Genomic DNA, 27583 nt, shown 5'->3' with positions numbered 1-27583 from the left:
TCTCGGTCTTTTGTTTGTTTGTTTCATGATCAGCATGCAGATTTCTAACTGCGGTTTTCTCCTCTCTGATAAGACTGTCTTAATGCTTCAGATCTGATTTGAGAATAAGGTAAAAAGCCTCCCATTTCCCCCCACACCCACCCAGGATGTAGCAGATGCTGTGTGCATTTCCACTTTCACCGGGTATCAAAAATATCTTAAATGGAATGGATCAGTGCTTGAAACGTCCATATGCGTCAGCATGCCAATCTGTCACAAGGCCTTAGACCAGTGTTTCTCAGCCTTGGCCACTTTAAGATGTGCGGACTTCCACTCCCAGAATTCCCCAGCCAGCATGGCTGGCTGGGGAATTCTGGGAGTGGAAGTCCACATATCTTAAAGTGGCCAAGGTTGAGAAACACTGCCTTAGAGTGAAGTGCAGGATTGCAGAACATCCACATCCTTTCCAAGATAGCATAGCTCAAGTGACAGCCCCTAGCCAAGACAGGTCCGACTTGTTGTGTGGGTGGATAGAAGACCACCAGGAAACCCACAGCTTAATCTTTAGACTCGGAAGTTGGGGGGGAAAAATCCATCAACTTCCATATTCTTGCCAAGAAAACTACATGGATGGTCCCTCTTGATGCTAGGAATCAAGCCTCAAAGGTGCCTTTACTTGTTAGCTATCTTTTGGTCACGTCTTTTGCCCAACATAAAGCCCCATGTCTGTTGATGTGGGTGGAGATCCCTGCTGCCTAGCTAAAAGAGTTAATCCCAATCACTTGCGTCTCTACCATTGTTGAAATGCCTCCCCTTCCTTCACCAGCATACCATCAATAGTCTCTTGGAGAGCGTGTTGGGCTCCAAAACCCATTGCTCCTGGGTCTCTGGGATGGGGTGGACACTGGAGGCTAACAACACCCGGGAGAAGGCCACAGATCCTTCACCCAGTTAAGCACCACGTTTGCTGAGCTTTTGCATATCTCTCAGGGTTTAATTTGTGTTTAACCTCAGAAAGGAAGGATTTGCATGAAGGATCTGAGTTGGGTGAAACCCAGGATAGGAGGCTGAGCGTTCAGATGGGTGGAGAACAAACCAGTTGTGTTGTGCTTTCCTCCTCCCTTTAAGCATATCTGGTTTCAGCCTTGACCTTGGCAAAGGAGGAGAACAGTTTGGGGGATTTAGATTAGGATATATGTGAGACTTACTTAGAAATGCTGGAGAACAGACTTGGGAATCTCCGCAGCAGAGCAGAGCTGGTCACACCAGGTTCCTACTAATCTTCCCCCACCCGTTGTCACTCTCACTCACACCAGCTTTGAGGATCAATCCAAATGCTTCTGGGAAGTTCAGAAGTAGCAAGGGGTAGTGGTCGTGGAGGAGAAGAGTTAAAACCAGCTGAGGCAAAAGACCAAGTCCTTGTTTCATCAGTGTGAGATGGCTTGCTCTTTAATTCCAACCCCATCACAAAGGATGTGCTGGCTACACATCACTTATTAAAGCTTAGCACATTTGTACATGTTCAGCTTTATGCAATCGGGAGAATAAGCTAAATGAAGTGAAGTTTTCTCCCGTTGTTTGCAGTAATGCATGAAATTGTAATCTGAGAAAATACTACTTTTCAATCTACGCTCAAGAGTTTAACATTGCAGCTGAAGTGGCACAGCCTTCCTGGAATAGATTGGTTTACTGAAATCAGGACTTTTATACATCTCTCTCTGCACAGACAAACATGTTCGTGTGCAGATCTGGGAAGCCCATGGTCCCCGTGTTTAAAACAAAGCTAATAAAATTTTTAGACTTCATATTCTTAATAGAAACAGTTTTTCTCTCTCAGAGAACATCCCCGTAGCTAATCTTGAGAATTTTTCTCTTGCTGCCTCTCTTTGGTATAATCCTGAAAATAGTCTAGCCTGTTCTGCTCCGGCTTAAAGTAGAAAATATAACATTTGGGGAGGTAGTAAGTGGCCAGCAAGCCTAATATGCAGAGCAGCATGGCGCCCATCTGCACAGCTGGCTGGATGTCTTGCTTCACGGAAGCATAGGTGGGGATGAAGACCACCAGGGTGACGAAGTGGGTGATGGCGGCAAAGGTGATGCTTCTTGCAAGGTTGTAATGCCTGGGGGAAGCTGGCACCATGAAGGTGCAGAGGAAAGAGATAAATGTTAGGAAGCTGTTGTGGCCGTGGATTATGGCAAAAGCAACCCAGGACTGGATTTTGCACTGGAGGAGAACTTGGGAGGAGAAGAATTTGTAGTTTTTAACCAGGAGGGGCGGGGAAGCATAGAGGTACCCAGCGCAGAGCAAGACTTCGACCAGGAAGCACCAGGCCACAACGGCCCACGGCCGTCTCCGTGCCAGAAAGTGCAGGGCGTGTGGGCGGCTGTCTCCAAAGTCATTGGCCAACGTGATCTGGAAGGCTTTGACAAGGATGGTGGAGAAGCAAGCATTGAGGCAGAGGGCACAAACGGGTTGCTGCAGGAGACAAGTGGTTGCATTGGGCTTCCCAACGTAGAGGACGGAGCCGAGTCCCATCAAAGCGAGGCCGAAGAGAGCCAGGAGACACATGGTTCCCCCTGCGGCCTGCACCGCAGGGGTCTGGAGGTATCTCAGGAAGAGCGTCCCTGCCAGGCAGGTGAGAGCGAAGACGAGAGTCAGCAGGCTCAGCAAGGTGACCACCAAGGGTTCGGACCAGAAGAGGTATCTCTCGCTGCGGCTGTAGCACCGGCTGCTGCGCTGGGGAGACCACTGGGGCTCAGGGCAGGGTCTACAGGCGGAGTCACCTAGGCAGGAGCAGCAGAAAGGGCCGCACATTGCAATGAGCAGTGAGTTACCTGACGGCATATGCCTTAAATGTATTTCTGAGCTCCTGGGATCACGGCCTCTTGCTCGAAGCCAGTGTTTCTCAACCTTGGCTGCCTGAAGATGGGTGGGCTTCAACTTGGCTGGCTGGGGAATCCTGGGAGTCGACGTCCCCCCGTCTTCAAGTGGCCAAGGCGGAGAAACACTGCTCTAAACTATCCCCTGTGCTGGCCGGCCTGCTGGGCGTGAATATTACGTGGGGCAGCAACAGGTTTCATCATCTGCAGAATGGCGGTTCAGGGCGAAGGGTGCTTACAGGCTTCCCCCTGCGTGTCTGTCCCGTCTCCCCAGGATGCAGGGAGTGTGTTCTGGGCAGAGATTCTCCCCACCTGTGGAGCTGGAGAACGTGCCCTTCTCACAGTCAACGCAGTTGAAGCAGCAGAGATGGAAGCCCTTCATCTGACGGACCTGCCCGGGTGGACATGTAGTGAGGCACTCCGACGGGGGTGCCTGGAGGGGAGGAGGGAGAGGGAGCCATTCCTGGTCCATCTCTGATAAAGGCCGCCCAGCTCCCTATCTGGCCTCCCCTCCCAAACTCAGATCCCTGATTTTTCTTCTCGTAGCCCGCTTTTCGTTTTCTTTCCACGTCTTCTACCTTCTCTGCTGGCCTGGTATTTATATTCCTCTCTCCCCCCACCACCACCACCACTGGAATGAAACTATTTGGGCTGGGAGAAACACCTCCTGTATTGGATTCTTCCGGGGACGAGGAACCTTTTACCTTTTGATCTGCGGTGTGAAACCGAACCAGGGACCTGTTGATGTGCAAGGTCTGGTTGAAATGTCCCACGCTGACGGGCTCAATCCTACTGTCTCGCCAGCTCCACCAGATGACTTCGTAGCCCAAGTGGGTGCTGCGGTCCTGGCTGAAACGGAACGCCTGGTTGCCGATGCTGAAATTCACCTTCCTCAGCTCGTGAACCAGCTGCCGAGAAAAACAGGAAGCTGGGTTGGGAAAGGATCCCTAGAGACGATGGATCGTACCTGCTGTGCTGTCTGAGGCTTATTTTGGATTCGCAGACCTTCCTCGTCGCTTTAGGAGGAAACACCAGGAACCAGAAGAAAGTTAGGACCTGAGGTCTTTCATCCCAAAGTGCAGGAGACAGAAGCATCTAGGAAGGCAGATTCTGACTGAATGTTAGAAAAAAAGCAGTAAGCGCAGTTCAGCAGTAGAACCAACACCCTGAGCGGGGAGGGAGGGCCCCCACTTCTTTGGACAAGCTCCAGTAGAAGTTAGAAGCTGTCTTAGTTTGGATTCCTACATTGAGCAGGAGGTTGGATTGGATGGCCTCAGGGGGCCCTTCCACCTCTGTGATTCTAAGGAGTCGAGCTCCCTCCAGTGACCCAGCTCTGCCCCCGTCAGCTTTCTTCCACTGCTTGTTGCCCTTGTATACAGAAACAGGCCGTTTGCAAAGGAGCTGATTGGGAAGCTCTGTCAGGTGGTCAGGCCGTGCCCTGGGTGCTCTTACCAAACGGTCGCTGTGTGCGAGCCCGCACCACTTGCTCTCTTGCCCACTCACCCCCGGTCCACCGGGTCCCCATCTCACCTACCTCACCAGGCTGGAGACCGCCTTTTGTACAGTGCCCGCTCTGGCAACGCAACAGTCTGTGGAGCGCGTGCGCTACGCTGTGCACAGCCAGATAGACAGCAAACGTTTGGTGGTGATCCAGCACCGCTGTGATATTTTGATACGAAACGTGGCCGCACTGCTCACACGGTGGCCCCTGAATGTTGGCGCTCATCGCTTCCGCTTGGGCCTGAGATGCCTGGCAGAAGCTGTCCTCCTGGGTCAGGTCTAAGAGGTTGTGGACATACGCTTGGAAGCCAGGGACCTCCCCTCCCTTGATGACGAAGCCAATGACGGTCCCAATGGAGTGGATGCGGTGCAGGGTGGTGACCGCATCAGACACTACCCAGGTCTGGGTGGCTATCCACACCTTCTTGCCCAAGCCCAACCTGACCCACATTCGAAAGAGGGCTCGGGCCGCCTGCTCACTGGAAAACAAGACGACAACGTTGACGTTAGTTTCGTCGATTGCCTGGATTGCCTGCTTCAACCGTGGACAGCTGGGCTCCAGGATTTCCGAGGGAATCAGCCCCTTGTAGGCAACGCAGATGCTTCTGTTCTCCGCCAGGGAGGATAAGAGGCTGAGGCCCTCACGGCCATATCCATCATCACTGGCCACCGCGGAGATCCAATTCCACTGGAAGACCCCCAGGAGCTGCATCATAGCTTCCAGCTGACCTTTGTCACTGGGCACTGACCGGAAGAAAGAGGGGTAGAGCCCCTCGTTGTTCAGGCTTTCGGTGGTGGCGCCATAGCTGACCTTGAACCAGAAGACAAGAGTCACATCAGGCATTCGGTTGCGGGTGTCTGGATGATGGGAACGGCCTTATCCCAGATCATTGATGCATCTGGCCAGATGCCCAGCTACACAATACTAGATTCTGCATTTAATTTTTTATTAGACTCCTTCCCCTTTTAAAAAATCTAAGTAAGATAAGGACGTCATCTTGTTGAGCTTCACTTCTGGGAATTTCATAGATACGTACATGAAGTTCTTTTCCCAACAACACTGAAGCCCTTGCCTTTTGGGGGGCTATTTTTCAGCTCTTTAGTCTAGCTTACATTCCTAACATTTCCTGGTGGTCTTCTGTCCATGAACTAGCTGGCTCTGATCCTGCTTAGGCTGAGGCTTGCTGTAATACTGACCTGGGCCATTTTGGATTTATTAGCATTTGATCAACAAGGGTGCTTTTAAATGCACAAAATGGCCCAGGTCAATTTTTAATTCAACTTAAATGTTTTTAATGCGATTTAATTTTTAAATTTTTTGTATGCTTATTTTTTTAATTTAGTCACTTGTTGTTCATTTCTATTTTTAGTACTCTGCAGGGCAAATGCCTCTCTGGGTCGACTTTTAGAAAGACTTGAATATGGTTCTTTGCCAGTTTAAGAGAATTCTTGGATGAGGGAAAGAAAGGCAATAAAGAATAAAGGAAGATAATAAAGAAGGTAATAAAGAGGATATAGTCAGTATCCAATTATCAGCCCCTTCTTGCTTGAAACCCATTTGGTTCTAACAAGAAAACTTGTTAGTGCCAGGAGACCACTGAATTTGCATTGAGGAACACCGCTCCAGACTGACAAGTGTCAGGATGGGTCCCCTTGCTCAGAAGGCCACCCCCCTCTTTACCTGTGGGATCAGAAAGAGGCTAAACAGCCTGGCTGTCACCATGCAGAGCTCTGAGCTGTGAGGCCCTATGACAGCCGTCACACGTGTTTGGTAGCCTGCGTAGTCACACAGGACCCCGAGGCTGGTAGTCCCAGCTTTGGAAAGAAACAACAGGCTGGGCTGGAGAGTGAACCTCGGTTCCATGCAGTTGTCATAAATGTCATAGCCCAGCAGGATCCCCGGCAGCAGCGTTGTGGAGTTGTTGATTTCTTCGATGGCGAACTTCATTCCCAGAGCCCAGATGTGGCCAGCTGGGTGGAACCTGTGTGGCAAAATGGGCAGGATCTGGCAGTGCCCTGCTCTTAGCAGCAGGCATTGGTAAGGGCTATTTTGCTATCAACAATTATACAGAGAAGCTTACATGACCCCATAGTCATCAACAATGGATACAGTAAAAACGTCGTGTCATAAATTGTGCATATAATACCTTTGATTTATATTTGTTAAATAAACTTTGCGCCCACCTTCCAGCTTAAGGAAGTGTTCGAGGCAGCTTACATCAGTGAAACAAAATGCAAAATACAGCTGTAAAATTGCTGCAGTTGAAACCAAAATCAGTGTCATTAAAACATCCCAGGGACTGACTTGGCCTTTGGGCAGGAAGTCAGAAAATCAAAAGGACGGGGGAGTGGAATGGACTTGCTTGAAAAAGGCCATAGTTGCTTGGTGGGCTGTCACTGAGAACAAAAGTTCTGCATTTCTTTGTCCTCGCTGAGCATTTAACTGGACCCTTAAAAACCCTGGACCTTTGCCCCTCGCACTTGGCTTCTCTTGGCTTTGTTCTTACCTCCCGCAGTTGTGAAGCTCGGGCAGAACCTGGCTGGACAGGTTGGTGGCGGCAACTCTGAAGGGGAACAGGCCACCCAGGATGTAGTCCCCCGGCCTCCTGAACTGGGAAGACATGCAGCGATGTTTCTGGGCTAAGGCACAGTTGAAAGCGATGCCGAGCATTAGCAATAGTATCATGTTCCTGGGCTGCTTGGAAAAGCGGCTTTTGAGTAAGCAGCAGTTCACCGCAAGTGGAACCCTCTTAGAATGCTAAAAAAGAGGGAGGGAGCGTCCTAAGGGAATTTGTTTAGCAAATCATCACATTCCCATAGGTGTGGAGGAAGGACTGGCTACCCCCCATTGCTTGGCCGTGTTCCGCATTTCCTCTCCCTGAGGTTTGAATGCAAAACTGGAGGTGCTCCCCAAGGGCAAATATCTGGATTCTCTACAGGAAGGACTGCGGGGCAAATCAGGGTCCCCAAAGACCAATTGTCTGTGACTTGCTACAGTCGTACACATTATGATGTCAAGCATTCAGTCCCCTGATCAAATGATGAAGCCCGTGTCTGAAAGGACTGAATCGTGTCCAAACCTATGCTTTGCATCACCGGGATTTTATCCAGATCCAAAAAGGTTCTGTTTACGTTGTTCACGTCCAGGAGAGTAGCTTTTTGGGGTGAGGGGACCCCAGAGCCGCCAAGTCTCTTTCTGCAGTTGCTGAAACTTGAAACCATATCCAGGAGTTGCAAATGACATGTGCCCGTTGTGGCACGCCCAGACTTTGGAGAGATTTGGGTGAATGACTTGCCTGACTGAGATCAGAAGTAGGACAGGGTTCCCTGGGTTGGCACTATTCTTATTCCAGAATATTTTATTTATTTGTTTTTCAAATTTCTATCACCGCCCATCTCTCCCGAAAAGGGGAATACCAAGAAAGGGGACTTGCTCCCTGCCTGTTGGATCTCAACCTATTTTGGAATGCCCCGGATGCCAGCATGAATTTGCTTCCTGTTTGTATCATGGGCCCCTGGCCTTTCAGCCCCCAGATCCTCCTCAGCTATAAACAACTAGGGCTCAATTTTTGAAATGATCCTATGGCCCGGTCTTCCTCAAAGGCTATAAAACAAAGGAGGAAAATATAACTCCTGGAATGGTTTCACTGTATGTTCTTGTTCCCAGGCTATTGCTTCAATAGAGGAAGGACAATGGAGAGGGGGGGAAAAAGTGCCCTTATTCTGGCATGAAAAGAAGTGTGTCTGTGTGTAAAAGCAAAGGTAGAGGTTGTGTGTAGAGGAGGTAAATTAATATTTGGCCTTTCAGAGACTTAAAAAAAGGACTTGCATACTGTGATTTGGGCCAGGCTGGGCTTCCATACCCAGCAGGCTGAGCTAAAGCAGCTGAAGTCGGTGGGATGCGCTGGAAGTTGAATTGCCAAAATGGGCTGTCAGTCCAGGTCAGTCCAAGGGATTACAGCATGGCAAAGCAAGAGGAGAGGATGGACGTCGTCATCCCAGCAACGTCGCCAGGTGTTTGAGGGACCAGGTGACCACCCATGGTAAGAAGGGCCTGGGGGTGTCAAATGCTAGCCTGGAAAATATTCAGAGCGAGGTTCTACACCTCTTTTGCAGCCTTCTAGTTGAGTCTCTAAGACAGTATTTCTCAACCAATTCCCCAGCATGGCTGGCTGGGGAATTCTGGGAGTTGAAGTCCACCCACCTTAAAGTGGCCAGGATTGAGAAACTGTCCTAACAGCCAGGAACCACGCTGAGACAAGGAACTGGTCTCTAATGTTTATTGCTAGTACTTAACAGGAATCCTAACAAACTGAAGCAGCGTGGGAAAACCCAGCCATATAAACCCCAAAGGTTAAGGCGGGCCCGATCTGTGTCTCTCTGAATGGCTGACCAATTCCTCAGTGCTACGCATGCGCTTGACAGTCTGGATGGGAGCCCCCTGCTCGCCATCCTTACTCATGACAGAAACACTGCTCTAAGAGCTGAAAGCCAAGAGTTCAAGATTTCTTGGTGGTTCTTCTCCATGCAGGAGGCAAATGGGTGAAAGCTCTGCTGATTTCATCTAGGGGGGTGGGACTTTCCCTCCTTCAAGGCCCTCCCACTGGGCAAGACCTGGCTAAAGAGGGCAGTTTGCGCCATTTAACCAGTCTCCTGTTCCACTCTGTTCCTAAATGTACTGTTTGGAAGGGGGCAGGCCGGTCTGCTCTTACGATAAAAGGCTAGGGCTGTGGGGCGAAGATGGCGAGAAGGGCCTTTCTGTCCCTAACTTGTTCCCTGCCATCTTCCAGCTGTCGGAGCTCCCGAAAGAGAACACATCTGCTCCAAGCTGCAGTACAGACGTTTATTTCAGGCTGAGCAATGCAGGAGGCAAGGACGAGAGGCATTGCAGAGTACATCCAGGCTCTGGGTGCAGGTTCCTTGGGGCACCCCAAAACAAAGCACTTGTAATTTAAACAGACAAGAGGTAGGAAGTACAAAAATATACCATAAATGCACTGGCACCCGGAAAGAAATACAACGTGGAATCCTCCCAAATCACGGTGACCAAAATATATATACACACAGGTCCCACTTTGAACACACAGACATAAACATTCCTGGATTGTCTTAATTTTAGAGGTACAGCAACAGCCTTAATCTGTGCCAGGCTTTAGTGCTTTTTAATGTTAAGTCTTGGCATGAAAGAGGCAGGGCTCCCACTGTCGTCCCCCCCTTTTTTTTTTTTTAAATTGCAGGCAGAGATAATCCAGGGCTGCTCAGAGTCCACTGAAACCAAGAAGCATCGTTTGCCCGGCGTGAGTCTGAGCTCAGACCCATTCATTTCAGTGGGGCTTAAGCACAAGCGATGCCTATTTCAGGACTGGGCTAAAAAGCTTCAGGGATGAAACACCCAGTGGAGGTGCAGGCATCACAGCTCCAGCACAGCCAGGCACGCAACGGAACCAAGAGGCAGAGCCTTGAGAATTAAAGTGGCACAGCTGCTTCTCACTGCACACAAATACTGGTTTTAAATACTGCCCTTGCTTTAAAAGGGGTATGTGTGCGGACTCCTTAAAAGCAGAAATGTAGCTTATCCGTTTATGCCCCAGCCGCCTCCTTGATACGCTAGCTGTCTAAAGTTGCAAGTGTTATCAGTAAGCGTGGAGATTGGTTACCAGCTCTATAAGGAAATCAGATCTTCATGTCACTGGTGGCCCCTTGGTTTGTTTTCTTTTTGGCCTGTAGCGCAGAAAGTGTGTTTTTTAGTCTCTGGGGCACGAGTCTGCTGGACAGAACTTGCTCAATAATTTGATTGTCAAGGGTGGAGGTGAAGCTGCGAAGGAGCTGATTCTCTTGTCTGGCTTAAGCCTCTTTCAGAGCCAGGCCAATGCCCTTGTGTAGGAGGCTGGGAAGGTACAGCCCGAGACCACTTAAAGGCTTAACTGCACTGCCAAGGTGGACTGAGTCTGGAGGAAAGGTTAGGGGACACAGGTGCCCAAAGAAGCAGGAAAAGGAAGATTATATAAAGAAAGCAGAAAGGGCATTTTGAAAAGGAGAGCTGGAATACCTGATTTATTTAGGCAGTGGTAATCAATGGATTGTCTTAGCTGCTAATTTTTTCTTCCGGTGACAGAGATTGCATGCTTTCCAGTTGCTGGGTGATGATGCAGCTGTCAAGCGATCAGCACATGGATAATAACCAGGGTCGTTTTCAAAACCTCCAGCTCTACCTCTCTGTCAGTGAGTCATAAGCTGAAGGGAGAGGCTGGCTAAGCAGCCACCTTTAAGAGAGATTGTTTCTAAGACAGATTGTTTGTGAGGGCTTTGTGCACCTCCTCCTCCTCCTCCACATTTGGCAGAGGACCAATGGTTAGATTTTGCTGGGCATTTCTTTCTCAAGCACATGTCTACGCTTGAGAAGCTTCAAACGGCTTTCAGGAGTGGGCTCCCAGATGTTGAACTACAACTCCCAGCATCCTTTCCATCAGTGAGATGGGGGTGCCAAGAGGGATGGCTCAGGAACTCCTGGGAGGGCTTTTTTTCCCAGTCCTGCTCTAAGGGATCACAAGCATCTGTGTTTTCCCATCTCCCTGACCACTGGCTAGATTCAAACCCTTATCAAAGGGACCAGGGAAATTCTGCCCGCATTCCTTGGGCTGGGAACTCCCCCGCTCTAGGCTTGCTTGTGGGCAGAAGGAATGGCTCAACCAAACCCAGGCAAGAAGAGTGGTTCTGATCAGATGTCTTTCGGCACACCAGAGTAAATTCCCCCAACCCTATTTTCGCCAGCAATTAAAGCCCTTTCCAAGGTTAATTGGGTTGGAAGAAAGCTGCACCTTCATGAAGCAATCCCTGGCATTGATTGACTGAGCAGAAAGGGAAACCTTGCCATTCCTGGAAAGAAACTGGCTATAAAAACCATGGTGGGCTGCAGAGAGAGAGAGAGAGAGAGAGAAAGATCAGGGACTGGGTGCATCTCTGGATCAAAGCTTTTGGAAGGAGGAAAAAAGGCAGAAGAGCAATCGCTTTCTGATTGGGGAAGGAGCATAAAGGCTTTTTATCTCAGTGCCAGAAACCCAAAGACGAACGGCTTGAAGGCCTGAGAGCTTTCTAAGAGGAAGCCTGATTGATCCGAGCAGGAGATTATTTCTGAGTAGGCCTCCGCTGCGGTGGCAGAAATCTGTGCAGTAGCTGTCGCTCTCAGACGGGATCCTACCCCCTTAGGGGAGGTCCAGGAGCTTGTGCTGAGTGTAGAGGTCTTCCGTGATATCGTAGACCTTGCTTATGCTGGGCAGAGCCTCGCTGAGCATCTCTATCGCCGCCTCGGTGGTGCCCACTTTCATGTTTTCCAGGAAGGCATCCCGGGTGGGCAAAGCATAGAAGGCCATGGTGGCTGCCTTGCGGACGATCCACGGGTGGTAGTTGGCCAGGGAGGCATTGTAGGCATCTGTGCACAGTGCCGACGTCTTGGAGCTCGGGTTGCTAGTCCGCAGGCCCTCCAGAAACAGGTGCAGCCAGCGGAGGGCCCGGTGGAGGCGAAGGATAGTTCGGCAGCCGGAGGAGGGGTAGGGGCCAAGCAGCTTCAGGTCCACCAGCCCGTTGGCCAGTTCATAGTCCACCATGGCTTGGAGGGTGAGGTAGTTGTCCTGCTGCTCGCTGCTGCGCAAGCTCTCCATGATCTGGATTTTGGTCACCGCATCTTTGGAAATGAAGGAGAAGATCGGCCCCATTGTGTTTAGAAACCTCCACAGGAAAAAAACAAGATGTTGTCATGATAAAGTAGTGGGAATTTACGCCCCCTTCCAGATTTGTCAAGCTGCAAGGCCTATTGGACCTGTTGGCTGGGCTAGTGGGAGCTGAGGTCCAAGGGAAGTTGGGCAGCCACAGGACTGCCTTGGAAAAAACTGACCATCTCTCACGGGGTGAGGTCTGAACTAAAACGTTGCCATATAAGCTCAGGGTTTCACTGGGCAGAGCATGACAGCTTTGATGAAAAGATCTCTCATTAACCTTTGTTTCCCATCATTTTTTTACCGGAAGATTGCAGAATCCAAGGCTGGGGTTTGAGCCCCATTTTAATTGGGTCAGCAGTGGTTTTGTTCACATGACCTGCCTCCGTCTGGTTAATTTAACTATTCTTCTCAAATGACAAAGTATTTCCAGGGTATATGAGAGTAAACCCATTTGCCGTTTGGCTGAGAGGCTCCCAAAACAGCCAACATTGGAAGGGGCTAGGTGAGACTGGAACTCTGGTTGAAAGACTTCGATCTGACCTAGAAACAAGAGCCAGTCTGCCCTAGAAGCCAGAACTCCCAAGTTTAGCCTATAATATAGAAAACAGCTTGATTTTCTTACTGGTTTCTCTAATATATTCTAATCCCAGCAATTTTATTTTTTCTGCCCAGTGGCAAAACGGATTGGGCATTCTGCACCGAGCTCAGACCAGGCGCTGAACCTTACCTGACAAGTCCTTTCCAGCCTGCTAAATATGGGTCCATGAGGATTTCCTCCTTGCTGTTCAGACAGCTCTGGAACATGACCAGCACGCCTTTCAGGCCCTGACTGTCCTCGCTATTGGCCATGGCGAAGCTTGGAAAACGGAGGAGACTCGAGGAAGATGGACAAGGGCCCCGGGGGAACCTCCAGGTTAGAAGATATTTCTGCTGTCCGTTGTTTTATTCAGAAACAGACTCCTGGCACTGAATGAAAGCGAAACGAATTCTGAATAGTCGTTGAAAAGGGAGGGGTAATGGGAGGTGATCTAGAGCTGTTTGGGAAGGCTGTCAAAACATCCTGCTCTGGGGTAGTGTTTCCATTCCAGCTTCAAATTATGTGTTTGTTTCTTCGCAGGGGTGGGCAGGGGCAGAATTAGCCATCAGCTTTTAGCAGCCTGAGCTGGTCTGCTTTCTTCCCCCCATTAAAACGGCTTAATCAAAAGAACTATTTGGAAAAAGGCCTGCCTCAGGATACATTTATATCTCAGGTGTGTTTGGCCCAGAGCTCCTTCGGCGCTGTTTCTAACAATGCGCTTCCTTACAGTGGCGGGACAGGGTAACCAAGTGTGGGGTAGTTACCCCCAGGATCAGGGCGGTTCAGGCTCCGGTGCCGCTCAGCCTCCGAAGCTCCGGGGCTCGGTCACTCCTCCTCGGCTTCTCCTGCTTTACAGACTGCGTTCAGTAGCCTGGTTACTGACTTGGTCCTTCGCCTGAGACCGAGTCTCGTTCAGTTAACAACGTAGCTGTGGCCGTTGGACCCCACGGGAAGCCCGGTTGGTTTTAATCTGGGTTAGCTTGGGGGCAGGCAGCCTGATCCAGGCAAGTGGATTAGTTTCTAGCCCAGATTAAAACCAGCTAAGCTTTGCACAGGGTCCCAAGGCAACCGCCACATCCCTCCATCCGTCCAATTTTTGTCACCGCCCGTCTCCCCCCAAAGGAGGGACTCTATACTCTATGCATTTGTACTGGGGCAAATGCAAAGTCCAAGCGTGTTGCATGAATCCGAGGCCAGGACAGGGGAAGAGCCTGGCGTGATCCAGCTGAAGGGCAGTCCACGGACGCCGGGGCAAAGCGGGGCCAATCTGGAGCAAATCCAGGCCGGGAATTTTCCACTCTCCTCCTAACCTGTCCTTTCCTGGTTAACGTTTAAAAGGAAGCCGGAAATAATTAGTGCCGAGTTCCACCCAAGACCTTCTCCTCTGAACCATAGGCAAGCAGGGCTAATTAATAAGCCTATCATTCGTGCGAATCATGCCCAAATTAGCCCGAAAAGCAGGCCAAAGGGGCCAACTCAGTTTCCAGGCTTGTTCTGGATTCAGAGATTTCCGAAATGGCTCCGGTTTGTTATTGGCATCCTTCCTCCTCAAGGGATTTAGTGATGGGAGAGAAGGATGCTTGTTATGATAACTAACCACCTTGTGTAGACACTGGGCTTGTTATTAACCCTGGTGTGAGAAATCGGTGGCTGCAGAAGCAACCCCCGTTTCTAGGCCTCTGCCCCGCTGGGCTCCCAATCCCAGCTTTAGCCCCGCCCCGCCCTGCAAGGGGAGGGGCTTCCCTCTCCCCCCAGGGGCTTCCCTCTCCTCCCCAGCCGGCGCTTCACTCACCTTAGCAACCCCTTCGTCCTTCCCCGTTTCAGCCAGCCCCTTTCTCAGAGCCGCCAATAAGAACCCTCCTCGTGCCCTCACTTCCCGCCTTCCCGCTCCCTCCAGCCAATCGGCGCCCCGCTGGCCGGCGTTTGCAGCCGCCTGCCAATGAAGGCTCAGAAGCTTACTCGGGGATCGCGCTTCTGAGACCTCGGACCCGCGGTACGCATGCGCAACCCTCCGCGGGTGTGGTTTCTTGGCTTTTCTAGAAGCAAGAAAAAGTAGACTCGTCCTCTTGCCGATTGGTCAGCATTCGTTCGCGTAGTTGCGGGCAACGCTGACTTCAGCTTCCCCGACTGCAGTTTTAGGGTTGAATCGTCTGATCTGACTGGAAAGAGGCCGAGTAAGGCCATGTCTTTGCTTGCTGCAAAGACCTCGGGATTTCTCTTTTCTTTTTTTCTTTACCCGGAAGAGCGGGGTCTGTGGAACACTCTATACTTTCTCGTTAATCTATGCCGGTCTCGCCCAAGGCGGCAATGTTGCGCATGCGCGCCCCTCAGGCGGCGTTGCGCGCCAGGGGCCCCGGAGTCAGGCGAGTAGCGGGAAGGGTGGTTGCCTTTCCAGGTTGGACTACAGCTCCCAGCATCCCCAGGCTGCCTGGGGAGGTGTTGAACAGCGGGATCCACCCCTTTAGGACCGGGCCCGCATGCATGGCCACGCAGCGCTGTGGCCGATGGGAACTGTAGTCCACCCCGGGAGCTGTGGTTTGGTCACCTCCGGCCTTTGCGGTAACTTATTGCAAGGAGTGAAGACTCTTCCCCTTCCTTGCGTGGCTCAGCCCCATCTCTCGCCTCCCTCTAGGAAGCCTCGGACGAGCTCGCCTGTAATGCCGGGGCGGTGATCGCTGCAGAGCCGGGGAAGCCCTCGTCCTTCCGGGATGCCTGAAATAAAAGTGACTCCCCTGGGTAAGGAAGCTCCCTCTTCCCCTCCGGCACAGAAGAAGGGAAAATGGGACCTGCCATGAGCGAGTCTCTTGCAAAAGCTGGGAATTGCGGGGCCTGGGTTCAGCACGTTGGAAAGGCTGGTTAGAGGAGGCTGCTCCGGGTCAGGGGATTAAATAAACTTAACAGCGGCTTGTTTGAATCCCTGGCCCCAGGTTGGGCCAAGGACATATTTCCATGCTGTATTTGGGAGTCCAGAAGCTGGAGTTCCCAGTGTGGAAGCGTGGGCAGGCAGTAGGTGAGTTTTAAAAAGGGAAAAAGAAGTGTTTTACTGACCAGAACAAGGAGGGAAGGAGTAACCCAATTATCCTCCACCGGTTTGCCTGCTTGCCTGGGTGGAATTCCTGGCTCGCCTAGGGTAACCAAGGAGAGTATCAATAAAAGCCTGGATCGATCTATCTATCTATCTATCTATCTATCTATCTATCTATCTATCACATTTCTGTTACTGCCCATCTCTTCTATCTATCTATCTATCTATCTATCTATCTATCTATCTATCACATTTCTGTTACTGCCCATCTCTCCTATCTATCTATCTATCTATCTATCTATCTATCTATCTATCTATCTATCACATTTCTGTTACTGCCCATCTCTCCTATCTATCTATCTATCTATCTATCTATCTATCTATCTATCACATTTCTGTTACTGCCCATCTCTCCTATCTATCTATCTATCTATCTATCTATCTATCTATCTATCACATTTCTGTTACTGCCCATCTCTCCTATCTATCTATCTATCTATCTATCTATCTATCTATCACATTTCTGTTACTGCCCATCTCTCCTATCTATCTATCTATCTATCTATCTATCTATCTATCTATCTATCTATCACATTTCTGTTACTGCCCATCTCTCCTATCTATCTATCTATCTATCTATCTATCTATCTATCACATTTCTGTTACTGCCCATCTCTCCTATCTATCTATCTATCTATCTATCTATCTATCTATCTATCACATTTCTGTTACTGCCCATCTCTCCTATCTATCTATCTATCTATCTATCTATCTATCTATCTATCTATCTATCTATCACATTTCTGTTACTGCCCATCTCCTATCTATCTATCTATCTATCTATCTATCTATCTATCTATCTATCTATCTATCACATTTCTGTTACTGCCCATCTCTCCTATCTATCTATCTATCTATCTATCTATCTATCTATCTATCTATCTATCTATCACATTTCTGTTACTGCCCATCTCTCCTATCTATCTATCTATCTATCTATCTATCTATCTATCTATCTATCTATCTATCACATTTCTGTTACTGCCCATCTCTCCCAAAAGGGGGACTCTGGGCGGTAAATAATGAAGCCACTGATGGGTGCTTAATGAAGCCAATTCACGTGTTGGTTCTCTCTCTTTTTTAGGAGCTGGCCAGGATGTGGGTCGCAGCTGCATCCTTGTGTCCATTGCCGGGAAGAACGTCATGCTGGATTGCGGGATGCACATGGGGTTCAATGATGATGTAAGTGGGACTGGAGCGTGGCAGGCTGTGCTCCAGCTGGCTTGTGCACTAACAGATCCAGCTTGAGGTTGCCCCAAAATACACGTGCGGGATTGAACCTGGAGCTCAGAAAGGCTGGGCTCCGTCTTCCGTGAACCTCAACCGTCCTAGTGAAAGGCTGTGGGATGGCATTTGTGCTCCCTCTGTATCAGTGTTTCTCAACCTTGGCCACTTGAAGATTGTGTGGACTTCAGCACTGGCTGGGGAATTCTGGGAGTCGAAGTCCACACATCTTCAAGTGACCAAGGTTGAGAAACCCTGCTCTATATCAGCTTGTGAATGAGGCTGAGAACGTTCACCTTCTTTCATCTCTGGCTCACAGTGGTTCAGGCAGCCTGAGATCTGTGGCTAATTGGGTGGAAAAGAGAGGACTTGGAGGGAGGAAAAGCTGAGACGTGGTGTCCTTGCCCTTGTGTCTTCTAGAGGCGGTTTCCTGACTTCTCCTACATCACCCAGAATGGAAGGCTGACAGACTTCCTGGACTGTGTCATCATTAGGTGAGCGCGTCTCCCTTGTGTTTTAGGAGGTAAAAAATAGCATCCTTTACTATCTGCTAGCCAACTTGGCTTGAGATGTGCCGGCTGATGTACCTCCTGTAGAACAAGTTTGACTGCACTGTTAAGCCTTGTCCTCCTTTGTCTTTCCCCATCTCACGTTTGCAGACATCAGTGACGTTTAGTGTCATTCTTGTTTTTCCCCAAATATTAACTTAAAAACCTCTGGAATTCTCGCAGACTTCACCCACAGGTTTTCCTGCTGTGGTTCTCAGAGATTTTCAGTTGGAGGTTTTGCCAAAAGATGGTTGTCTGATGCAGCTGATTTATTTATTTGATTGACTGATATTATGTAAACAGTTTTTAAAAAATAAAGCACGTCAGGTAAATTTCACATGCTGTATCAATATCTGATACAGATATTGTATATTGTAAATTTCACATGCTGTATCAATATCTGATATCTGTAACGGCGTTCCGTTCAGTCACGCCGGCCACATGACCACAAAGGAAGTGTCTACGGACAAACGCCGGCTCTTCGGCTTTGAAACGGAGATGAGCACCGCCCCCTAGAGTCGGACACGACTGGACTTAATGTCAAGGGAAACCTTTACCCTTTTATCAATATCTGAATAGGACTTTTTCCCTACAGTGCTCAGAAATAGAGTCAACAATTAGGCAAAACAGTCTCTGCTGAAGTTCTATTAACGTTCAAACGTTTTTCTCATGTTTGATTTGGAAATTGGGCTACAGCCCTGGAGATGCTGTAGATCAATTCTGAATCGGGTTTCGTTTGATGGAATTATACTCCAAAATAAAGTGGAGTTGAACTGAGACTCCCTGACGGAGCCCTTCTTAATACCCATCTTGGATTTGTGTCACTCCCAGCCACTTCCATCTGGATCACTGCGGGGCCCTTCCCTACTTCAGCGAGATGGTCGGCTACGATGGGCCAATTTATATGACCCACCCAACAAAAGCCATTTGCCCCATTCTCCTGGAAGATTTCCGGAAGATCACTGTGGACAAGAAAGGGGAGACAAACTTTTTCACATCCCAAATGATCAAGGACTGCATGAAGAAAGTGGTGGCTGTCCACCTTCATCAGACTGTCCAGGTAGGGAGAGGTGATCTTTAGGTGGCATAACCCAGATTTCCAGAACATTCCTCAGTGGAGGAACCTTTGCACAATTTGGGGAAGGAAAACGTCTGGGTACAATTCCTTCCCCAGGCCCCACCCACCCTGCATATTGAACAAAGGTAAAAGCCATATTTGTAGCTCCATTTACTCTGGGATCTGCGCTCATCCAGGTTTGGATGTACTCCACCATGGATCTGGTTAGACCAAGGAATGGGGTATGTGGTCAAGAAGGACACACCCCATTTGGGGTGGGGGAGCCAACTAATTGAACTAAAAGAAAGAACATTTTGAGGTGCGTGTTGTGTAGGTGTACACTGTCCATCCTCATCTTTCTACACAGTCACGGGAGGAGCAGGAAGTGACATGCTCTGTGTCACAACATGGCACAAATGACACACTAGGTCATTTGCATAATTTGTGCAATGACTTAATCATGTTTGCAACGTCGTCATGGCTTATACTGGACATTTACTCACACAGTGGTGGCAAATTGCCCACAGTTGCTATGAAAACCAGTTGGGGTGACCCCGATACCTGGTTTAGTAACCGGCTAGGTCTAGTCAGGTTCTTTGGGTTCTGACTGAATTTGGGAAATTCTCAGTTGGAGAATCTCAGAAAACTGTCAGGCAGCCTTCAAAAAATGCTGCTTTGTGGCTGTTTACTGGTTTTTCAGTAATAAGTACATGTATCTTTTTTTTCAGGTGGACAGTGAGTTGGAGATCAAGGCCTATTATGCTGGCCATGTCCTTGGGGCTGCGATGTTCCAGATTAAAGTTGGTTGTGAATCAGTGGTTTATACTGTGAGTGACCTGGATGAAATTGCCACATCTCTCCATGGTCCCTTTTTCACCCAAACTCTGTTTTCTGTGATGCGCTTGGTGTAAGCTGGAGCTGTGCTAACCTGGGCATGATAACATTATCCCATCACTCCTGGGTTGAACGTTCTGCACAGATGCAATTAAATGTTGGTTTAATTGTTCAAACCCGAGTATTTTAGGAGCTGGCTAAGGAACTACCTTTCCCATTACAAATATGACTAGAAATTAAGACATGACAAAGGTCTCCAAAGGCTGATCTCTAGAGTCTTAATATTCTTATAATTTCATGTTTCTACTGGGATGAGCGCTCAAAGAGGTTAACAAAATTGAGAAACAACAAAAGTTAAAATTACAAATTAAAATTAAAGTTATATCTTCAATGGGATATTACTATTGGCAAAAGGCAGCAGAGGTTACCCTTTGAGGCCTTATTGTTGTTGTTGTTTCTCATTCCTTAACCTTCTGCTCTAACAAGTGCTCAAGGCAGCTAGCATGATTTGAAAGCAACCAAATGCAAAGGGCTGTAAAGTCTGCCCTTGGTGGACATATTTGGACATTGCAAGTTGCAAAGGAGAGTGAATGCTGCTCTCTTGTGGCTACAGCAGGTACTGCTGCTGCAGAGGAAAAAATGGAGGTATATTTGGGAAGGACAGCAAATTTGCATCTGCTGGGAGGCCCCTTGGGCCTAGACACCTAGCAAACAGTTTCTTGAGTTGTTTTCTTCAGTGTGGCATTTGTCCATACTCTTTATAAGATCAGTTAAAGCACATCTCTTTAGCCAGATCCTTAAATGTTAATCTGTTTTTTCAACATTTGTTTTAAGTTCTTGGTTTTTCTCTTTAGGGTTTTTGCTTTTTCTACAATGTAAGCCACTGGGAGCCTTTGGTATGAAAAGAAGAGGATGTAAATGGAGTAAATCATTTTTTTTTCTCTTTGTTAGGGCGACTATAACATGACACCAGACAGGCACTTGGGGTAAGCACTTTGGATTCAGTGGGAGAAATTGATTTTGATTAACTGATTTAATTCCGCTTATCTTGAAGGGATGTAATGCAAAAAAAAAAAAAATCCTCTAGGTCTATAATTTGCTTGCTTTTAAAATATTGCATATGATAACACTACAAGATGGCAGAGGGTGGTGTTTTGTTTTTTAACAAAGGAATCCAGCAATTGGCATATTAGGTGCTGAAAATTCCGGGCTTTGCTTTTTAGGGCTGCCTGGATTGACAAATGCCGCCCCGACCTGCTCATTTCTGAATCCACGTATGCCACCACCATCAGAGACTCCAAACGCTGCAGGGAACGGGATTTTTTGAAGAAGGTCCACGAAAGCATTGAGCGTGGGGGGAAGGTACGTCACGCTAGTGGTTCCTAGTTGGACTGCTCCGCGGAGAGAACCGCCTGCAGCGGAAAAGCTTGGTTATGGGCAAAATACCATGGAGTATGTCTGAGGGAGACCTGACCTTAAATCCATATCCAGCCCCAGAAGATGGGGCTGGCTCACTGGGGGATCTGGACTTTGGGGCCCACTTTCCTTCCACCACAGCAATGTAAAGAAAAGAGAAAATCAATCGGAACGGAAAGACCATAGAATGATGGCCGCTATGGTGGCTTTAAACAAAACGGGGGAAATCACCGTCACTTTTGCTGCTTCTGTGCAGTTTGAGGGGCTGAGATGTTAGGGCCAGCTCTAGCTTGGCACTCTGGCGTAGAACAGACCAGGCCTAACATTTGTGTCTTGTCTCTCCACCCTCTGCTCTCTAAGATAAAAGCAGGGATGATAACTGGGCTGCAGTTTTCCACCTGAACCTGATGTTTCCCTCCCTCCCTCCCTTCCAGGTCCTGATCCCAGTGTTTGCTCTGGGCCGGGCTCAAGAACTCTGCATTTTGCTGGAGACCTTCTGGTAGGCAGGCAGCCCTTCGTCCTTTGGCTTGAAACCGTTGCTCCCTCCCTGCCGAAAGAAAATCCATGCTGCTTGTAGGAATCTTCACTCCCCAGCATTGTGACTGGTTTATAGCAGTGTTTCTCAACCTTGGCAGCTTTCAGCTGCGTGGACGTCAGCTCCCAGAATTCTGGGAGTTGCTGCCAAGGTTGAGGAGCACCGGTTTGTAGACATGCCGAGCTCTTGCCGCAGCGGGATGTGGCACTGAAAGCGGGGAGGGTAAAACGGGAGGCAACGAAGCGTGGCTTTTTTGTGAGCAGCCCCAGGGAGGATGCAGCCAAAAGCGTGGGCCCTTTTTTCCTGCACTTGCGGCTGAGTTAAGGGACAACCCCCTTGGCTTGCGGTTTCACGTTTAGTACAGTGCATCTTGCTCGAGGCTGGGAGTTGTGCCATATAAAGAGCAAAGAAATGGCTGAGCGCTCTCTTTTGCCCTGCCTTGAAATGCCAGAGTCACACCCTCCTGCTTCCCTCTCGGTCTTCCCCACCACCGCCTGTCCCTTTCCCCACCCGAGGGAGCGCATGAATTTGAAGGCGCCCATCTACTTCTCCACGGGGCTGACGGAGAAGGCCAATCACTACTACAAGCTGTTCATCACTTGGACGAACCAGAAGATCCGGAAGACATTTGTCCAGAGGAACATGTTTGAGTTCAAACACATTAAGGCCTTTGAGAGGGCGTTTGCTGACAACCCTGGGCCCATGGTATGCATGCGTGGGGGCAGCAGCATTTAAGACCACAACATGGCTGTGTTAAGGGGGGGGAAGGCAGGAGTGAGGGGGGGCGTGGGGGGCTTCAGTATTTATTTATTTATCAATCAACTTTTATCACTGCCCATCTCCCTCCCAAGGAGGGACTCTGGGTGGTTTACAATAAAGCAAAATTAAAAGCCAAAACAGTTATCACCCCCCAATTTAGCCTGGGGTTGATTGATCTAAGATCTCTCCTCTCCCCCACCAACTAGGTTGTGTTTGCTACGCCAGGGATGCTGCACGCGGGCCAGTCCCTCCAGATCTTCAAGAAGTGGGCTGGCAACGAGAAAAATATGGTAAGAGAGACATGGCAAGTCCACTTGGCTCCACCATTCAGAAGAAAATGGCCCAGAGGGGGCAAAGCCCTGCAGGCTGGCGCTGTCTGCTAAGACTTGCTTGCATTTTTCATGCTTTCGCATCAGAAAGCCTAAAGCGTTGTTTGAACTGCTCAAGTACTTGGGGTCTTAAAAAACAGGCTGCCTGTCAGGTCAGTCCTAAAGCCCCCTGAGCCCAGCATTCTCATTCTGAAAAGACAGTTCACTCAGCCTCTGCTAGTCAGCAGTAGACCGCTACTGAATGTGGAGGTTTCTGTCAGCACCTGTTCATTCGAGCATGCACACAATAACAGTCAGGAGGCTGTGTTCCTTTAACTGTTTTAATGAAGCGAAATGAATGGTACAGAGGTCAAGCTGTGAATGGAGAGTTCCCACTTATTGTTGTTTATTCGTCCAGTCGCTTCCGACTCTTCGTGACTTCATGGACCAGCCCCCACCAGAGCTTCCTGTCGGTCGTCAGCACCCCCAGCTCCCCAAGGGATGGGTCCGTCACCTCTAGAATATCATCCATCCACCCTGCCCTTGGTCGGCCCCTCTTCCTTTTGCCCTCCACTCTCCCCAGCATCAGCATCTTCTCCAGGGTGTCCTGTCTTCTCATTATGTGGCCAAAGTATTTCAGTTTTGCCTTTAATATCGTTCCCTCAAGTGAGCAGACCACTTATACCTAGATTTAAAACTACATTTCCTTAACTGGTCCCCTCCCCCACGAAAGTATGTCACCCCCCCTCCCATCCAGGTGGTGCTTCTGGTGTATCTCAAGTCATTGTCCCTGATGTCTTCCATTGCCATAATACTCCACACTCCAATCTCACACCCACTCCCATCTGGCGACACAGAGTCCACACCCATTGAGAAGGGAACGATGGCAGATGCCCCGATAAGGGGTTCTGTGAATCCTTTGATCGGGGTTGGGGGATCTGACGGTTTCATTCTTCCGATCTTTGAACAGCTAATGAGAGACCACCCTTCCTTACATTGGCATTGCCAGAAGAAAAGAACTCCTTTGGGCTGTCAGACGTCCCTGTGGGATTTTCTGGGATTCCTGGTCTCAGCCAGAAAATGGGCCAATGTGGGGATTGAGCTAGGCCATGGCCTGGGTCTGTCCTTGCAAGCAGATTTGCTGCAATCGCACAGCATGGTTTTAACTCTGAATGCTATCCAGTATTTAAAGTGCATACATTAGTAACTGGGAGGAAAATTGCAGCGAGGAGCATGTTTTACAAGGAACTTTTGTCCATTTCTGAAGAGCAAGCCCTCACCACAACAGTAGATTAGGAAAAGGATTAAGAGGGCAAATAGTCTGTGTGTTGCTAGCCCGGGCTGTGCGAACTCAGCTGCTCTAAATCCGCATGAATGTGAATTTGCGTTCAGTTGCCTTGAAAGTTCACACTCGTTAGCCACTGTCCATTTTTGTTTGCAAAGCCATGGTGGCCTCCTTTGATTTCTTTCTGGGTTTCCTCCCCAGGTCATCATGCCAGGTTATTGTGTGCAAGGAACAGTGGGCCACAAAATTCTGGGCGGGCAGCGGAAGCTGGAAATGGAAGGCAGACAAGTTGTGAGTTGGACCATCGCTGAGTGGGGGGTTCAGAACGATTGACTGCAATTATGTATTGGACCTCTGCTTTTTAAATGTGGGGCCCCATCGGTTGTTTTTTTTAAAAAGGAGGTGGGTTGCAATTTTGTCCTTGTGTACTGTACTATTGAGGAAGTATTCCGAGATGGTGGGGTGAAGTGACGTGGCAGGGCCCAAAACTGGAAAGGTACCAGTCTAAAACGGGGGACAGAATCATGGTTGAAGAAATCCAGCCGTTTAGCAAGAGCACAATCCTTTGCTACACACAGTTTGCTACACACAGGGAGGTTTTTTTAAAAAGCAGGGGAACATTCCAGATTGCACCCTATAAATAGAAGTTGTCCTGCCCAACTGAGGCCCTTGGTTTGAGCGGCCAGGCATGCTGCCTCCCGGGGCCTGACTTTCTTTGCTCCCCACAGCTGGAAGTGAAGATGCAGGTGGAGTATATGTCCTTCAGCGCACACGCCGATGCCAAAGGGATCATGCAGCTGATCCGGCAAGCAGAGCCCCGGAACGTCCTGCTGGTCCACGGCGAGGCCAAGAAGATGGAGTTTCTGAAGCAGAAAATTGAGCAAGAATTTCGTACGTGGTGTGTCCAATCTGAGCAGGAATGTTGGGGAATTTGGGGGACGGCCTCCCATCTCCTGTGGCTTCCAAGGGCTTCTCAAAACATAGAAAGCTTGAATGTATTTGATGCAGAAGTTGAACTGGCTCAGAGTGAAGAGGGAACCCGTCTCTGCCTCAACCAAGGAGGGCGGCTCGGTGGTTGAGCGCAGGTTTGCAACTAACTAGCATTCCTGGCCGGTTTTCTGATTTAGTTCTGCATTTCCTGCAAAAATCAATGACTTAAACGGCCTGACGTTGGTTTTACGATGTGCCACAGCTGCATTTTGGCAACTTGTTTTTTAATCTTTAACGGAGTGCAGTTTTTGACAGGCAGAAGGGCTGGCAGTGTTAAGTTTTGTCTGCTAACTTGGGATGGGGAACATCAGCTGCAGTGACAAGCTTTGGGATCTGCCCTTCTGCTTGTCTCCAGGGTGGGAACAACAACCTTTTCTGTGCTCAATTAACTGGACCTTCTGGGGCTTTTAAATGCGGGAAACTGCTTGCACCAGTCAAGTCTAGCCCTATATGGTGGGCACGGGCTGGCAGCTACTCTCCAGCGTTTTCAGGCTGGGGTTCTTCTAGTCCTCCCTGACAGGGCGGGGTTAAACCAGAAGCCCCTGGTTTGGCTCCTGATTACAGGAATGGTTCTTTTGTCCAGCGGGGTTAACCAACACCTTGCTTTTTTTCACACGCAGGGGTCCAGTGCCATATGCCTGCAAATGGGGAAACAGTGACTGTTTTCACCAATCCTAACATCCCCGTGGATATTTCTCTTGGGCTGCTGAAGAGATCGCTCGCCGTTGGTGGGTGTCGTGGGACTCAACACCCATTATCGTTTGGGGGGGGAACAGACATTCACTGATGTCTTTGGCTGCATTTATGCTGTTTTTATATGACTCAGCTCTCCCTGCAACCTTTCTACTCTGGGGGCTTTGCCCTGGGCACCAGCCTTCCCCCAACGTAGTGCTTCCAAATGGTTTGGGCCAATGGGAGTTGTAATCCGACTGCCCTGGAGGCCACCAGCTTGGGGGCTTCTGTTCCTAACACGTTCTCTGACTTCCGGCCCTCATCTGCCCAAAAGACCACCGCCCATTTATAAGGGGAGAGGATGCAGACAAAGCTGTATGGGTCTCACGTCAACACGGCAACTTAAAATCTTTGGGAGGGAGTGGGGAGGGGAAACCGTCCCCAAAGAGCCAGCTGGGGACAGAGTTTTGCCAGGAGGGTGTAAGCTGGGTGGGCCAGGCCAGTGGTGGGTAGACAGAACGGCCTTCCTTGGAGACTGTCTTGGAAGGCAAGGGGGGCAGGTGACCCACCTTTCCTTTTTCTGCCCTAGGCCCCTCGCCAGCCCCCAAGAAGCCAAGGCTGTTGCATGGCACCCTGATCATCAAGGACAATGTGAGTGAGTGGCAGCCCGGCGTTGCTTTCCCAGCCACGACCCCCCTCCAGGAATCCAGGGAGCTCAGCAAGGGTGGAAACCATTTGGATTTTACCTTCCCTTTTCCCAGCGGAAGGGATTTATGACAACCTGGCCTCTGAGAACACGAAGCCAGAAAAAGGAAGGCTTTCAAATGACATTGCATTCATTTTAAAGAGTTTATTTCGGCAGCCCAAAGTCTTCCTTTTGGGTAAATGCATAATTCCATAACTGGGAGGAACGCAGCGTAGCACCCCTCCCACCCCTGGTAAGATCTGCCAACACATTTGCTTTCCTACCTACAACCATCACCTGGCACAAAGGGGGCAAAATCTCAGCCACCCGCAAAGCGTTTGGCCTGACAAAGCGACCTGGGCTAGAGATCTGTGGCATGGAAACAGCGGCTGCCGACTCTTTCCTTTCTGTTGGGGGGGGGGGAGAGATTTCCTGCCACGCAGCCTGCACCCCTTGATGAAACGCGAAGGGCCCTCCTTTGCTTTTCGACAGAGCTTCCGCTTGGTTTCTTCTGAGCAAGCCCTAAAGGAATTGGGGCTGGGGGAGCACCAGCTGAGGTTCACCTGCCGGATCCACTTTCAGGACCCCCGCAAAGAACACGAGACCGGGCTCCGCGTGTACAACCACCTCAAAAGGTAAGCACCCAGGGTAGAGTTTGAGCGGGGACAAGATTGGCAAGGGCCAGTGGTGATTCCAGACGATCCGCCTGACCTTGAGGACTTGAACGTTGCTTTGGCTGGAAAGAGCAAGCTCGCGTTGAGGGGGACTTCCACCGAAACCTGCTTCAATATTATGTCACTTTAAATGTCTTTAAAAGCACAAGATTTAATAAATGGGTTTTAATAAGGCAAGTGTCTTGGCATTGTTTGGAAGGAGCAGCTTATCCAAGAATTGGAAGACCTACATGGTTGCAACCAAAGCTTGTGAGAAGCAGAGTACATGCTCTGGGGTCGTGTGAAAAGGCCGGGAGGGATTTAGCATCCTGGTGTTTTTTCCCTAGAGCCTTGAAGGATTATTCCGTTCAGCACCTCTCCGATACCTCCATCATGGTGGAATCCATCCTGATCCAGGTGACGGTGCAGTCTGAAGATCCTGCCACCAAACTTCTGCTGGTGTCCTGGACGTACCAGGTAAGGTTTTAAACGTGATTTTACGAGAGGAGATGGCTGCTTGGGGCGGCACCTTTACATCTGACTTCATTTCCCAGAGTTCTCAGTGATGATCAATGGGAATTCTGGGAGCTGAAGTCCACAAAGCAAGGGCCACTCTTGAAATCTTTACTCTGGGTTCTGCGTGCAGGATGAAGAAATGGGTAGCTACGTCACCTCCCTGCTGAAAAAAGCCCTGCCTCAGATTACAGGCTGAGCCTCTGGATGCCTCCAGCCGCTGTTACAAACTTCTGCTTACAAAGAGGGGCAGGTCTGCACAGGAGGCCGGCCGTGGTTTGGCAAAAAGAGAGCAATCCACATTGTTTCTGTCACCGTTGGCAGTTTGGGATGAAGCAATCCAGGTGGGCTGAGCCCTCCTCTCCTCC

The 27583-nt window shown here is 49.4% G+C and overlaps 3 protein-coding genes across 3 annotated transcripts; 1 reads left to right on the top strand and 2 right to left on the bottom strand.

Annotated features, from left to right (window-relative positions):
* Positions 1-1772: 1772 nt before the first annotated feature.
* Positions 1773-6325, bottom strand: TAS1R3 (taste 1 receptor member 3). The gene is made up of 5 exons (XM_063317381.1): positions 6041-6325; positions 4414-5170; positions 3564-3787; positions 3172-3292; positions 1773-2763 (listed from the first exon to the last, which is right to left on the bottom strand). Exons 1-5 carry the CDS (start codon positions 6305-6307, stop codon positions 1832-1834), a joined length of 2301 nt encoding a protein of 766 aa, XP_063173451.1. The 5' UTR covers positions 6308-6325; the 3' UTR covers positions 1773-1831.
* A 2858-nt stretch (positions 6326-9183) lies between these two features.
* Positions 9184-14459, bottom strand: CPTP (ceramide-1-phosphate transfer protein). Its single transcript, XM_063317433.1, has 3 exons — positions 14444-14459; positions 12802-13040; positions 9184-12084 (listed from the first exon to the last, which is right to left on the bottom strand). The coding sequence occupies exons 2-3, from the start codon at positions 12921-12923 to the stop codon at positions 11562-11564; spliced, it is 645 nt and encodes a 214-aa protein (XP_063173503.1). The 5' UTR covers positions 12924-13040; positions 14444-14459; the 3' UTR covers positions 9184-11561.
* An 826-nt stretch (positions 14460-15285) lies between these two features.
* On the top strand, positions 15286-27508 carry INTS11 (integrator complex subunit 11). The gene is made up of 17 exons (XM_063317414.1): positions 15286-15387; positions 16821-16918; positions 17381-17454; positions 18340-18568; positions 19294-19392; positions 20351-20385; positions 20623-20761; positions 21250-21314; positions 21866-22055; positions 22316-22399; positions 23904-23993; positions 24431-24593; positions 25313-25420; positions 25954-26015; positions 26542-26684; positions 27050-27179; positions 27349-27508. Exons 1-17 carry the CDS (start codon positions 15360-15362, stop codon positions 27412-27414), a joined length of 1803 nt encoding a protein of 600 aa, XP_063173484.1. The 5' UTR covers positions 15286-15359; the 3' UTR covers positions 27415-27508.
* Positions 27509-27583: the final 75 nt, after the last annotated feature.

This window comes from Candoia aspera, chromosome 18 (assembly GCF_035149785.1).
Source record: "Candoia aspera isolate rCanAsp1 chromosome 18, rCanAsp1.hap2, whole genome shotgun sequence".
Taxonomy (NCBI): domain Eukaryota; kingdom Metazoa; phylum Chordata; class Lepidosauria; order Squamata; family Boidae; genus Candoia; species Candoia aspera.
Note: the sequence above shows the minus strand (reverse complement) of the source record. Positions and strands in the feature narration are given on the sequence as shown.

What these genes read in the sequence shown, in the direction of transcription:
- TAS1R3 (XM_063317381.1), bottom strand. Translation starts at nt 6,307, where the DNA reads ATGAAGTTCGCCATCGAAGAAATCAACAACTCCACAACGCTGCTGCCG. An exon ending in GAGCGGGCACTGTACAAAAG is followed by an intron (nt 3,788 to 4,413) that starts GCGGTCTCCAGC and finishes TTCCCAACCCAG; the next exon opens with CTTCCTGTTTTTCTCGGCAG. An exon ending in TTCACACCGCAGATCAAAAG is followed by an intron (nt 3,293 to 3,563) that starts GTAAAAGGTTCC and finishes CCTCCCCTCCAG; the next exon opens with GCACCCCCGTCGGAGTGCCT.
- CPTP (XM_063317433.1), bottom strand. Translation starts at nt 12,923, where the DNA reads ATGGCCAATAGCGAGGACAGTCAGGGCCTGAAAGGCGTGCTGGTCATG. An exon ending in GGCTGGAAAGGACTTGTCAG is followed by an intron (nt 12,085 to 12,801) that starts GTAAGGTTCAGC and finishes TTTCCTGTGGAG; the next exon opens with GTTTCTAAACACAATGGGGC.
- INTS11 (XM_063317414.1), top strand. Translation starts at nt 15,360, where the DNA reads ATGCCTGAAATAAAAGTGACTCCCCTGG. An exon ending in GCATTGAGCGTGGGGGGAAG is followed by an intron (nt 20,762 to 21,249) that starts GTACGTCACGCT and finishes CCTCCCTTCCAG; the next exon opens with GTCCTGATCCCAGTGTTTGC. An exon ending in CTGGCAACGAGAAAAATATG is followed by an intron (nt 22,400 to 23,903) that starts GTAAGAGAGACA and finishes TTTCCTCCCCAG; the next exon opens with GTCATCATGCCAGGTTATTG.